The 12180-nt window shown below is 38.6% G+C and overlaps 4 protein-coding genes across 4 annotated transcripts; 1 reads left to right on the top strand and 3 right to left on the bottom strand.

Annotated features, from left to right (window-relative positions):
* The first annotated feature begins 606 nt into the window (after positions 1-606).
* LOC113310082 (pentatricopeptide repeat-containing protein At3g09060-like) lies at positions 607-4082 on the top strand. Its single transcript, XM_026558635.1, has 4 exons — positions 607-2845; positions 2956-3059; positions 3144-3193; positions 3337-4082. The coding sequence occupies exon 1, from the start codon at positions 737-739 to the stop codon at positions 2810-2812; it is 2076 nt and encodes a 691-aa protein (XP_026414420.1). The 5' UTR covers positions 607-736; the 3' UTR covers positions 2813-2845; positions 2956-3059; positions 3144-3193; positions 3337-4082.
* Positions 4083-4155: 73 nt separating this feature from the next.
* Positions 4156-7439, bottom strand: LOC113310084. Its single transcript, XM_026558637.1, has 3 exons — positions 6844-7439; positions 5044-6701; positions 4156-4943 (listed from the first exon to the last, which is right to left on the bottom strand). Exons 1-2 carry the CDS (start codon positions 7343-7345, stop codon positions 5662-5664), a joined length of 1542 nt encoding a protein of 513 aa, XP_026414422.1. The 5' UTR covers positions 7346-7439; the 3' UTR covers positions 4156-4943; positions 5044-5661.
* Positions 4509-5187, bottom strand: LOC113313006. The gene is made up of 2 exons (XM_026561737.1): positions 5044-5187; positions 4509-4943 (listed from the first exon to the last, which is right to left on the bottom strand). Exons 1-2 carry the CDS (start codon positions 5185-5187, stop codon positions 4509-4511), a joined length of 579 nt encoding a protein of 192 aa, XP_026417522.1.
* A 188-nt stretch (positions 7440-7627) lies between the features above and the next one.
* LOC113310083 (protein NRT1/ PTR FAMILY 8.1-like) lies at positions 7628-10672 on the bottom strand. Its single transcript, XM_026558636.1, has 5 exons — positions 10347-10672; positions 9915-10054; positions 9594-9811; positions 8869-9422; positions 7628-8641 (listed from the first exon to the last, which is right to left on the bottom strand). The coding sequence occupies exons 2-5, from the start codon at positions 10015-10017 to the stop codon at positions 7813-7815; spliced, it is 1704 nt and encodes a 567-aa protein (XP_026414421.1). The 5' UTR covers positions 10018-10054; positions 10347-10672; the 3' UTR covers positions 7628-7812.
* Positions 10673-12180: the final 1508 nt, after the last annotated feature.

Raw genomic sequence — 12180 nt, 5'->3', positions numbered from 1 at the left:
CAACAAATCTGGTTTTCCAGGGCCCCACTAGTATTTTTTTAATATAAAATATTTTGTAGGATAAAAATAAAAAATAAAATATACTATTTAGATGAGATAAAATAGGATGAAGTGAGATATAATAGGAAAAAGTGAGATAAAATAGGTTAAAAAAGTATTAAAAATCGGGACTTGTACTTGGCGTTTGTACAATGCTCACCCGCGATGGTTCTTTGACCGCCCGCGTTTGTATAATGCTCGCCCGCGTTTGTAAAATGCTCGCCCGTTTGTAACACGATCGCCCGGCCTTTCATCAAGCACGCGCTACATCTTCCAACTCAATGAACAAATGTGCAAATTTGTTGGTTAGAACATCCATTTTTCATGTTTGTTGAATCCATAGTGGGAGCAAAATGGACAAACTTTGAGTTTGTTCGTTCCATAGAAACTGCTCTAAACTACCCCTTAAAGTGATCCATCCCACCAGTCCACATGGACCACATCCCCTGCTCTAGTCGAGCAAACATATAAGCTTTGACCTAATTCGCTGCATTTGCTGCGGCATTCACACTCTTAAAGCCATGCCCCGCCTCCATCTAAACCCCAAAAAACAGCTGAACACAACAACGAGGAGAAACGACCTAAAATAAAAAAAAATTCCTTCATTTCATCACTCAAACCCTTCTCTGATCACAAAACAATGCCCTAAAAATGAGAAACAAATCAGAAATCTTCTTCTTCCTCGTCTCCAATAGCCATGTCCAGATTCCCGAAGTTTTTATCCCCAAAACAACTCTTAAAACTACTCAAAGCAGAGAAGAACACTAACTCAGCACTCACCCTTTTCGACTCTGCAACTCAACATCCAACTTACACTTGCCATACACCAGATGTATTTCAACACATTCTCCCTCGACTCACTGAATCGAAACTTGTTTCTCAGGTTCCAAGAATCCTTACATTGATTCAAACACAAAGATGTAAGTGCTCAGAAGATGTTGCATTATCGGCACTCAAAGTTTATTCAGATAATAAAATGCCTGATAAAGCTTTAGAGATTTTTCAACAAATGAATGAGATTTTCGGGTGTAACCCAGGTATTCGATCTTGTAATTCTCTTCTTAATGCTTTTGTCATGTCCAACCAGTATGATCGCGCTGAATCCTTTTTCGCGTATTTTGAAACTCGATTCGAGACTAATTTGGAGACTTATAATGTGATGATGAAGATTTTATGTAAAAGGAATAAGTTTGACAAAGCGAAAGAGTTTTTGGATTGGATGTGGAGTAAGGGTTTGAAACCAGATGTTATTAGTTATGGTACATTGATCAATTCATATGTAAAAAGCGGGGATTTTGTGAATGCTTTGGAAGTGTTTGATGAAATGCCTGACAGAGGGGTTTCTCCTGATGTTGTTTGTTATAATACTTTGATTGATGGGTTATTTAAGTTAGGGAATTTGACAAAGGCTATGGAGATTTGGGATAGGTTATGTGGAGATTATTATGTTTTTCCTACTGTTGTAACTTATAATGTTATGCTCAATGGTTTGTGTAAATGCGGGGAGTTTGATGAGAGTTTTAAGATATGGCAACGTATGTTGATGAATGAACATCGCCCAGATTCTTTTACCTTTTGTACATTGATACATGGGTTGTGTAAATCAGGGAATGTTGATGGTGCATACAGGGTTTATACAGGAATGATCAAGAGTGGATATGTTCCCAATGTGGTTACAAGCAATGCTATGCTTACTGGATTTTGTAAGGCGGGGAGGATTGGAGTTTGTCGTGGGTTGTGGGATTCAATGGGAAAAGCAAATTGTCGTAATATTGTTAGTCACAATATACTTATGAAGGGTTTATTTGAGAAGAGTATGGTAGACGAAGCGATTTCCATCTGGGAACTTTTTCCCGAGGATGGTTGTGTTCCAGATTCTTGTACATATGGTATTGTAATTCATGGTTTGTGTGAGAATGGGTACTTGAGCAAGGCTATTCGGGTATTGAAAGAGGCAGAAGATGGAGGAGGTAATCTTGATATTTTTGCGTATTCTTCATTAGTTAAAGGTTTATCCGGAGAAGGGAGATTAGACGAAGCAATTAGCATCTTTGAGCAGACTAGGAAGTGTGGTTGTAAACCCAACTCTATAATGTACAATGAACTAATCAATGGGTTTATCAAAATTTCTAAATTGTTAGATGCAATGCGTCTATTTGAGGAAATGAAAGCAAATGGTTGTCCTCCTACTACTGCCACTTACAACACACTCATAAATGGTCTATGTAGGGCGGAAAAGATTGTTGATGCATCTGCTATTTTAAAAGAGATGCTAAGTAACGGCAGGGAGCCAGACCTAGTTACCTATAGCTCTTTGATTGATGGTGTATGTAAAATCAAGAAGATTGACATGGCTCTTCAGCTGTTTGTTCGGATGATTAAGGAATTTAAGCCTGATGTAAATCTGTATAATATTCTAATTCATGGGCTTTGCTCGGTGGGAAGAATAGAAGAAGCTCTAAATATTCATTTGGCAATGAAGAGTTGCCATTGTCCGCCGAATCTTGTTACCCACAACACCATCATGGATGGGCTTTACAAAGCCAGAGATTGCAAAAAGGCATCAGAAATTTGGTCCCAAATTTTTGAAGAAGGGCTGAAGCCAGATATTATTTCTTATAACATAGTCATCAATGGCCTCTGTTTGTCTAACCAGTTAGATGCTGCTGTTAGGTTATTAGACCAAGCCTTGGTGCAGGGACTTCTTCCAACTGTTATTACTTGGAGCATACTCGTTAAAGCAGTGCTTAACAGTGCAAGTCCTTTAATGTGAATTGTTTGATAAGAATTATACTGCTAATTGCTTGTGAGTTTTCAAACCTACCGTCTTTGCTCTTGAAGTTGGTACAGTTATTCCGTGAGGAGGATTATGCTTCAAGGTTTTTTTTAACTCTTCCTCTTCTTTTTTTTCTCTAGACACAAGATTTGTTATTGTACAAAGCCAACTTCAGAATTGCTGAATGTGTTCTTAGCTGCAATGTTGATGCGAAAGGATATGCACTTTTAGTCGAAATATAAAGGTAAAGGCGATTTTATTATTTATATATAATTTCGCTTTTCACTCTTTCGATTCTGGATTCTGACAAGGGTATTAATTTCTGTAGGATGTGTATGTTCATCCCTGTGATGCGAAAGGATATGCACTTTCACAGAGGTACTTTTAGATATTACCATTGAATAATTAGCATCTATAGCAGGCATCTGGCACCTATGCATAAATATTTATGTGTATGTTCATCTCTAGTGGCTTGGCAAGCTTATTCTTAGCCCCTAATTTAAGTTTCTTGTTCTTGACAGGCTAGAAGCAGATTATTTTCAAAGAGCTTGAGTTGCAAGTCATGGATCATGGTACGCAATTGTTTAACTTTAAGTCTTATTGGAGTTATAGTATATCTGCAATTCTACAAAAACAGTACATGCCCTCGATTCTAATCATTAAAAGGTGAATAAGAAACTTTTGCTGAAACTGTCGTCTTTGTAATAAGGGTTCATTTCCTTCGATAATAGTGCACATGTTCATATAGCATCAGAAATTGTAACTCAGTTACATGTTTTGGTATGGCAAAGAGATTGCCAAGATCAGTTCTTCATGATGCGAAAGCAAATAGGTGATGATATATCAGCCCCAAGTTGCAAGTATTCACTTGGGTTTATTAAATCATGCTATAATCCACAGTCAGTATAATAGTGTAAATGTTCATATCACATCAGAAATTGTAACTCATTAACATGTTTTGGTATGGAAAAGAGATTGCCAAGATCAGTTCTTGATAATGCAAAAATCAAAAAGGTGATTATATATCAGCCCCGAGTTGCAAGGATTCACTTGGGTTTGTTGAATAATGCTATATTCCACCACGTGTAATAGTAGGTAACTTGTAGCTCAAAGATTTTTTGCTTTGATTAAATACTCTAAATGTTCATAGCATCAGAAATTGTAACTCACTTACATGTTTTGGTATGGCAAAGAGATTGCCCAGATCAGTTCATGATGATGCAAAAGCAAATAGGTGATGATATATCAGCCCCGAGTTGCAAGTATTCGCTCGGGTTTATTAAATCATGCTATATTAATATTCCATACTTAAAGAGATTGCCCAGATTGGTTCTTGATTATCAAAAGCAAATAGGTGATGCTGTATCAACACCGAGCTGCAAGCATTCACTTGGGTATATATTAAACAGTGCCAACTGCCACCTTGGTAGTAGGGAACTTTTAGCTAAGACATTTGTTGCTTTTAATTCAATAGTATAAATGTTCATATTGCATCAGAAATTGTAACTTGGTTACATGTTATGGTCTGGCAAAGAGATTGCCCAGATCAGTTCTTGATGATGCGAAAGCAAATAGGTGATGATATATCAGCCCCGAGTTGCAAGTACTTGCTCGGGTTTATTAAATCATGCTATATTCCATGTTTAATTGTTGGTAACCCACACATAAAGTATCTTGCTTTCTTTCATCCTGTTCACTTCTGTTCTTCTTCTTGATCTGTTCTTTCTGTTTTTGATGACAGACTTTGCTCATAAATAAATTGGGAAAGCAAAGCCACTGAAATGAGCCCTAACACTGCCGGTTTCATCCAATCAGATGGATTAGAGAACAAGGAATCAGCGACTGCCACGAATGTCAGCCCTAGTAAAGCAAGGTAAAAGTTTCTCCGAGTATTTGATCCTGCACTTTTTCTTGTAACTTCTTTGACCTTCCTGGCTTCTTCCTTTGCTTTGACTTGATTTACAGGTTTTTTTTGCCCCAAGTTCTTGAAGAACAAGCCTTCATTCCGATCCTTATCTATTTGATCTTCGAAGTCTCCCACTTTCTTCTCATTTTCCTCAATAACCAATTTGTTCAATTCTGCGTTCTCTTCAAAAGATTGCATGTTGAGCTCTAGCTTTTCCATAATCTGACACGCACAAATGAAGAACTGGGTTATCATTGGAGCAGTTATAATGTTTACAAGAACTCATATTTTCAATAAACGCTGCAAATAGTAAAAGGCAGACCCTGTTTTCAGCTTCATCTAGTTCTTTGAGAGCATTTTCGCCAATTTCATTGAACTCATCATTAGCTTTTTCAGCGAATTCGGATAGATAAGCAGAGCGTTCATCTAAGTAATCGGTAAGGCGAACCTTCTGAGTTTGAAGCATTGCTATTTTCACTAGGAGTTCTTGTTTTTTCTTATCTCCTTCGGGGGAAGATGATTCTGAGCCTGACTTGGCATCGTTTGATTTGCAGCAGGTAGTGAATTTGATGTTCTTGTTGGGCAGTTTTTGGTTTTTGAGGAAGGCGTGTTTGGTGGGAAGGAAAGAAGTTTGAATGGCCTTGAGGGTGTTCATCTCATTCTGTGTGGAGAGAGAGAAAAAGAGGGGGTGGAGTCTTCTCCTCAGAATAGTTTGTACATTATCTCTTTCGATCTTTTTGAAATGAAAAAGTGAATGACCTTAGTTTGGGTGAATATTACCAATTTGTACCTTTTATTCATTTATTTATATACAGTATTTATTTATAGCACAAGGTCTGGAGATTTTGAAGAGATAATTAAACCTAAATTTTTTGATAGAAAGAAAAACACTTCATTACAGATTTTACAGTTGTGTATGCTGACATCTGATTGAACTTATCTAGTAGTAATAAGGAGTTTCTTCCTGCAAATTTGGTGGGATGTCAAAGCCTGAAATGAAATCGTCACCGAAGAGAACTACACCAGCTGCTAATGCCCCGGCACTCATACCCATTGCTGCACCACTGTTATTTTGGGGACCAGCACCTTGCCCTGCTGGGGCCGTCCCACCACCAGGTCCTCTGTTATCTGCATATGCACTTGAGAAGCGGGGATCTGCTCTTGGTAGAAAACTGGGTAAAAACCCCACATGAGATGGTGGTGGCGGGGGTGGAGGAGGCGGTCTGTAGGAGCCTTGTGTGCTCTGTGCTGAAAATGATTGCTGATTTGAGTTGTTATTTGGCATCATCGATTGGGAATCGGGGTATACTCCCTTTGGTTGTCTCCAGTTTGGAGGGGCTGCTGTGCGTGACTGAGAGCGAGGTTGCTGTTGTGAGCTGTGGTGGTGATCTTCTATATTTGACCATCCACCTTGGATTTCCGGTTGCAGTTCAGACTGAGACTGAGAATCCTTCTGCTGATTATTAGTGTTGTGGTGGCGGCGGCGGCGAACATTTGACCACCTACCTTGTGGTGAGCGCTGTTGAGAATCATCAGGTGGTTGCGGTGAGATATGGTGGTCGTCATCTGCGTTAGACCATCTACCTTGGGTTTCTGGAGATTGAGAATGATCCTTTGGCTGAGTATTAGCATGTGGATGGTTGTCCCTGACATTTAATCCCCCACCGTGGAATTCAGAGCGTTGTTGAGAACGGGAATGATCAGGTGGCTGATGAGGATCACGGGGGTAGTCTTGTTGAGGATTAGAATAATCAGGTAGCTGGCGAGGATCATGTGGGTAGTCTTCTGGATCCGACCACCTACCTTGAGCTGTCGGGCGCGGCTGAGGATGAGAATCAGGATCGGATTGGTAATGGTGGTGGTGATGGCGGAGACGCTGGTCTTCCACATTTGACCACCTCCCCCCTCCAATAAATATTTCATTCATCTGACTTCCTCCTCGTTCTCCGCCTCCCAATTCAAATCCTTCTCCATTGTTGCCTACAAAAATAGCCAGCACAAAATGTCAGTCAAAATTACTTGCAACAACTAAACTACACAGAGAGAAATTTTCATTTGTTCAATCATGTGAGATAATTTCATTCAAAATCAGTCTGTGAACGACGTAAGAATGTTACCGTACCTGAATAATGATAAGTCGGAAACCGTCCACCGACATCGTCCCTATCCTCGAATATCCTGACAGAAACATCCACCAATCCTTGTGGTTTCCCAGACGTCTTCTTCCTCAACTGAAAGCTTCCCACTTCTTCAACTGACCCTGATGATGGCGACGATGAATTGTTCACATTACTAGTACTACTATAATATTTGTCCACAAATTCCCTCAAGAGAATGGTAGCTGTTCCCTGAAGTTTCTCCCTGAGAAAGATTGGTTCTCTACTGAACACTTGAATTTTTAAGGTTGGAGATTTCGATTCATATGCATCGTTATCATCCGCAATTACTGCTGAAAATTTGGTTTTCCATGTTGGGTTTTTGCTACCAGAAGCATCAACCTTGGTGCAGTATTTGTTGTTTGGATCTATCCATCCAACTGCATACCACTGGAGCTTCCACAGCGATGACGGCCGATTTAGCCCGCGAGCCGAGATCATGCATACTTCAACCTTGAGTTTTTTCATGGTTCAGCTTAAAAATTCCTTAGCAGCATGAGGAGGATTTACAGAAATGCAGATTTTTTGTGTTTTCTTTCACAAATTGGTAAAGTGGCTTATATATAGAAACTAGAATATTATGAGCAAACTTTATAGAGGCAAAGCAAAAAGAAGAAAAGCTACTTTGCATAATGAAGAAGATTGGGTTATCTTTACTTGATGCAGTAAAAAATTCTTTGGAATTGATTCTAATGTAACCCCCCCATTCAAACAAGAATTCTAAACTTTAGGAGACAAAAAAGTAAGTGATTGAAGAAAATGCACAATTCATAATTCCATTGAGATGAAAAATGTAAAAGAAATCCATAATAGATAGAATTTGATTCCCTACCATATTTACATGCTAATCAAAAGTATAAATCCAAATACCCAAGATATGTAATTGACAGAAAAAGAATGATTTAAGCATAACATGATCAGATACTGTAAACTTCTTAGCCAGCCTTCGCGATTGCAGTTTTACTCGTGCAAGTGTACCATTTTGTGATGAAGAGGTAAACCACAAAGTTAACAGCGCTTAAAGCTGTCAAAACCCAGTAGAAGTAATCGAGATGACCTCGGTTGAGATTATCAGGAATCCATCCAAGTTGACCATTTCTTGTGCTGATAGCTGTAACAATGGTTACAAGAAAACTGCTCAGGTAGTTCCCTAACGAGACTGTTGTCAGATTGAGAGCGGAACATAAACTTCTCATTGCGTCGGGTGCTTCGGCGTAATAGAATTCCAACTGCCCAACAAAGGTGAAAACTTCTGCGCATCCAATAAGCAAGTATTGTGGAATTTGCCACATAATCGACATGGGCAAGTACTCGACATCATAGTAGTTATTCTTTCTCACCATATCAAGCCGAACGACTTCCAAGATTCCAGCAGCTAACATAGCAAAAATTGATATGACTAGGCCAATTCCCATTCTCTGAAGTTGAGTGAATCCTTCTTTATGGCCAGTGTACTTGCTAGCAAATGGAACTATGAATTTGCTGTAAAGGGGTACCCATATCATGACGCTGATTGTGTCGAAAGTAGAGAGTGAGGCTGATGGGATTTTAAATTTCCCTATATGTGGATCCATGGTATTTCCTTGTAATACATACATGGTGCTCATTTGGCTGTAAACAGCAGAGAAGACTATACCAGTTGCCCATACAGGAAGGATTCGGATGATCGCCTTGAGTTCTTCAACTTGTGTAACTGTGCAAAGTCTCCACCGGTTCTGTAAGGCACGGTCAGTTTCAGTTTGCACCGCAGCTTTGTCGAAGAAACTGAAGAAGAGAAACATTCATGTTAAGTAAATGAAAGAGAAACACTATCTGATTATCCAAAAGGTGCACACATAACATGTACTGTATTAAGTTTCTTAAACTAACAAGTAAAGGAAGGTTCTCAGGCTAATAGTAAATAGAACTGCATGCTTCAAAATAAAAATAAAAATCGAACTACAGTGTGATATCTTCCAGGAGAGACTGATTCGATGTGAAAAACAGCTTACCTCAAACCATCAGTGTGATTAAGCATTCGACTTCCTACAATATCGGACTTTCCATCTGACATCTCATAAAGAAGAGACTTATCTTCTGGCACTTGTACTCCAGATTTCTTGAAAGATGCAACTATGACTTGACAGATCCTCGTAAAAGGACTTCCACCAGGAGTTTGGTAACGGTACAAACCGGTACCAGCGAAGAAACTTACCACAGCAATGAACATAGCAATAGCTGGAATCCCGAATCCCCAATCCCAACCAACATTCATTTGTACCCAAACCAAAACAGATGAAGCGATTAAAGCTCCAACATTGATAGCGAAGTAGAACCAATTAAAAAAAGCAGCCTTTTGTACTTTCTCAACTTCATGGGTATCATCGAACTGATCCCCACCAAATGATGAAACACAAGGTTTAATTCCACCAGTTCCTAAAGCAACCAAATAAAGTGGTACGAAAAACGCGAAAGTCCGTCCAAGTGAAGCACTACAAGCACCCTTATTATCACATGTCGGCTTCAGTCCATGAAGTGATGCTGAAAGTGTTAGCAATGTCATACCCTGCAGCAATATATTTGGAAGCCCCATAATTATCCAACATACTCAAACTTATCTGATTCAGAGTACCGAAACCATATAAATATACTCTAAGTACTGAAGGTACTGTGAAATTGGACCCCGTAAGTAAATTGAAATACAAACAAAAAACAAACATGAATTCTTACGACTTACAAGAGCATATAAGATGGAGAAGCCAGCAATAGTCCAGTATCTTCCAAACCAAGCATCGGCAACCAAGGCTCCAAGCAATGGAGTAAGATAACAAGTCCCCGACCAGAGCGAGACCTGTGTAGCTGCCTTAGCATTACCTAGGTTGAGCCGAGTTTCAAGATAATTCACCAAATTGGTACTCATACCATAGTATGCCAATCTCTCACAAAATTCATTACCTATAATAACCACAATAACTTGAGTCAGTAAACTCTCAAAATTCACCACAAATCATACCCAACTAATTAAAAAAATAAAATTAAAAACAGAAGAAGTATATACCAATAATGAAATAGCAAGCTTTCCAGTCCCCAGTCTTCTCCCTAACAGCAGGGTTTTTCCGGAAATCTGTCGTCCCATCACCCGTATATTCTACTATATCCATCGCCAAACCAAACTCAATTCTCAATCAAATGAACTTCCTGTAATCAGAACGAGATGTTTAATTCAAAAACAAGTGACAAATATATAGGCTAGGGCATATTATCAAACATGGGTCTGCATGACAATTATATCAAAACATATATAATATTCAGAAGATAATTCCACAAATTCTGTAACAAACTAACACAAAATTTCAACATGCTTCAAAACAAAAACAAAAAAATTCAACACCCCCCTTTGATTATAATAGAAAAATATACAGACAGAACAAATTCACAGTTATTGTTGAATAAACAAAAGAAAATCAAGAATGGGGTTTCACGGTATTACCTATGGGGAGAAGAAGCTGTGTAAGCCTTAAACCACAAAGAAGAAGAAATTTGAGAGAGAATCAATCTTTTTGTTGTGATGGGTCAAGATTATATATAGCTGAATACAGACGCTTGAATCATATTCTGAATTGCGTTCAAATTCCTAATTCCAACAGAATACAGAAAACAGAATCGCTATGGAAATGGGATTTACAGTTGTATTGCCACATGGAAAACTAGGAATATTCGGAAATGTATATAATTTTTATTTTTTTTACGGAATGTTTGTAATTAATTGTTATTCCGGAAGAGAACAGAATTAAATCCCAGGAGTAAATGGAGAAAATTGGGTCTGTGAGGTGGTTTCTGCAGTAGAGTGTGAAATGCGAGATCTTTGATGTGATACTGCATGCGATGGTCTCAGCAATAACTATCAGCTGTTGAATTTGTCAAACTGTAGTCAAAGAGTGGGGAATCCGCATCTCTCTTCTTTTGTGGTCCATACAATACAAATTTTCATGCGTAAACAACAATATCTTTAATGCTTGTCATCTTTTTCTGAAAATGCTAAACTAACGGCGGATTAAGTCACACGGTGCGTCCCGACCCATACAGTGGGTGGACCATCATTCGTGTTAGACCATGTTGAAGGGGTTTCGCTAGGTGTGTCAACGGGTCCGGATCCTTCCGGATATCATTAGACCCGGATCCTATTTATAAAGGTCGGGTCCGGTTCCTAACGATTCTGGGTCCGGTTCCTAAATTTGTGAACCCAGAACCGGATCCGTTTAAATATCCGGGTACCCGTCGGTTCCGGGTACCCATCGGGTCTAAAGAAAACTATTTAAAAAATCTCAAAAACTTAATATATTTCTCTTTTTAGCTTGGATTTAAGTAATTTTTGTAAAAAATTATTATTATTTCTTATGAATGTACTAAATAAAGATTAAATGTAAGAGAAAAAATTTAAATGAGTAAAATATCAAAGCTAAAACTAGAAAAAATACTTATAATTTTGCTAAAAACATGAATAAAAGAATGAATAAACGGGTACCCAATGGGTATTACCCGTTTGGACCCGTTTAAATTCGGGTCCAATCGGGTAATTACCCGTCGGGTCCTAAGTAGCTAATGGGTTCAACTTTAGGGTCCGGAACCGGACCCTAACATACCGGGTCCGGATCCGGGTAATGGGTACCCATTGACAACCCTAGATTTCGCCCACCATATGGGTTGGGAAAGACCGCATGATTCAATATGCGATCAGTGTAACATGACTGATTTCATTCAAAGCAATTCATGCTACAACCCAAACATATATATGAAAAATATCTGATGCGTCACGGTGATTCGTCCATATTATTGGTGTGATGGAGAAAGTCCAAATGAGATTGTAGCATTTGTGATGAATTTGAATATATAAGGTCCTCAATTCTAGGTGCCATTTGTTTTTATGATGGATTGCCACCGAGGAGAACTTTAGCCCGATTTGAGAAGACCTTCGCCAACAAAAACGGGATGATGCCCAACAAGACATTGTGTGCTGAAAAGATACTTATTTTCATATGAAAATAGGTTTTGTCCTCAATTTACATCACGTTTTGTTCATATTTTTTGGTTATTGTCACTGATTAAGTCAAGATTAGAAATTTTCACCAGAAAAATTTCTTTTGGTTCCTGGTGATTGTATTATTCTAAAACTCTACATCTGATTGTTTGGAAGGTAAACATCACATTAGATGGAGTTAGTGAACTTGGATTTACAACGGCCGATTCAGCGAGTCTCAAGTTGGTTGAAGAGAGTTTGGACCCAATATGAACAGTTGAGAGATAATTAGATCAAAATTATGAAA

Source organism: Papaver somniferum, chromosome 9 (genome assembly GCF_003573695.1).
Source record: "Papaver somniferum cultivar HN1 chromosome 9, ASM357369v1, whole genome shotgun sequence".
NCBI classification, from domain to species: Eukaryota; Viridiplantae; Streptophyta; class Magnoliopsida; order Ranunculales; family Papaveraceae; genus Papaver; species Papaver somniferum.
The sequence above is the reverse complement of the archived record's forward strand: the minus strand, read 5'-3'. Positions and strand labels throughout refer to the sequence as shown.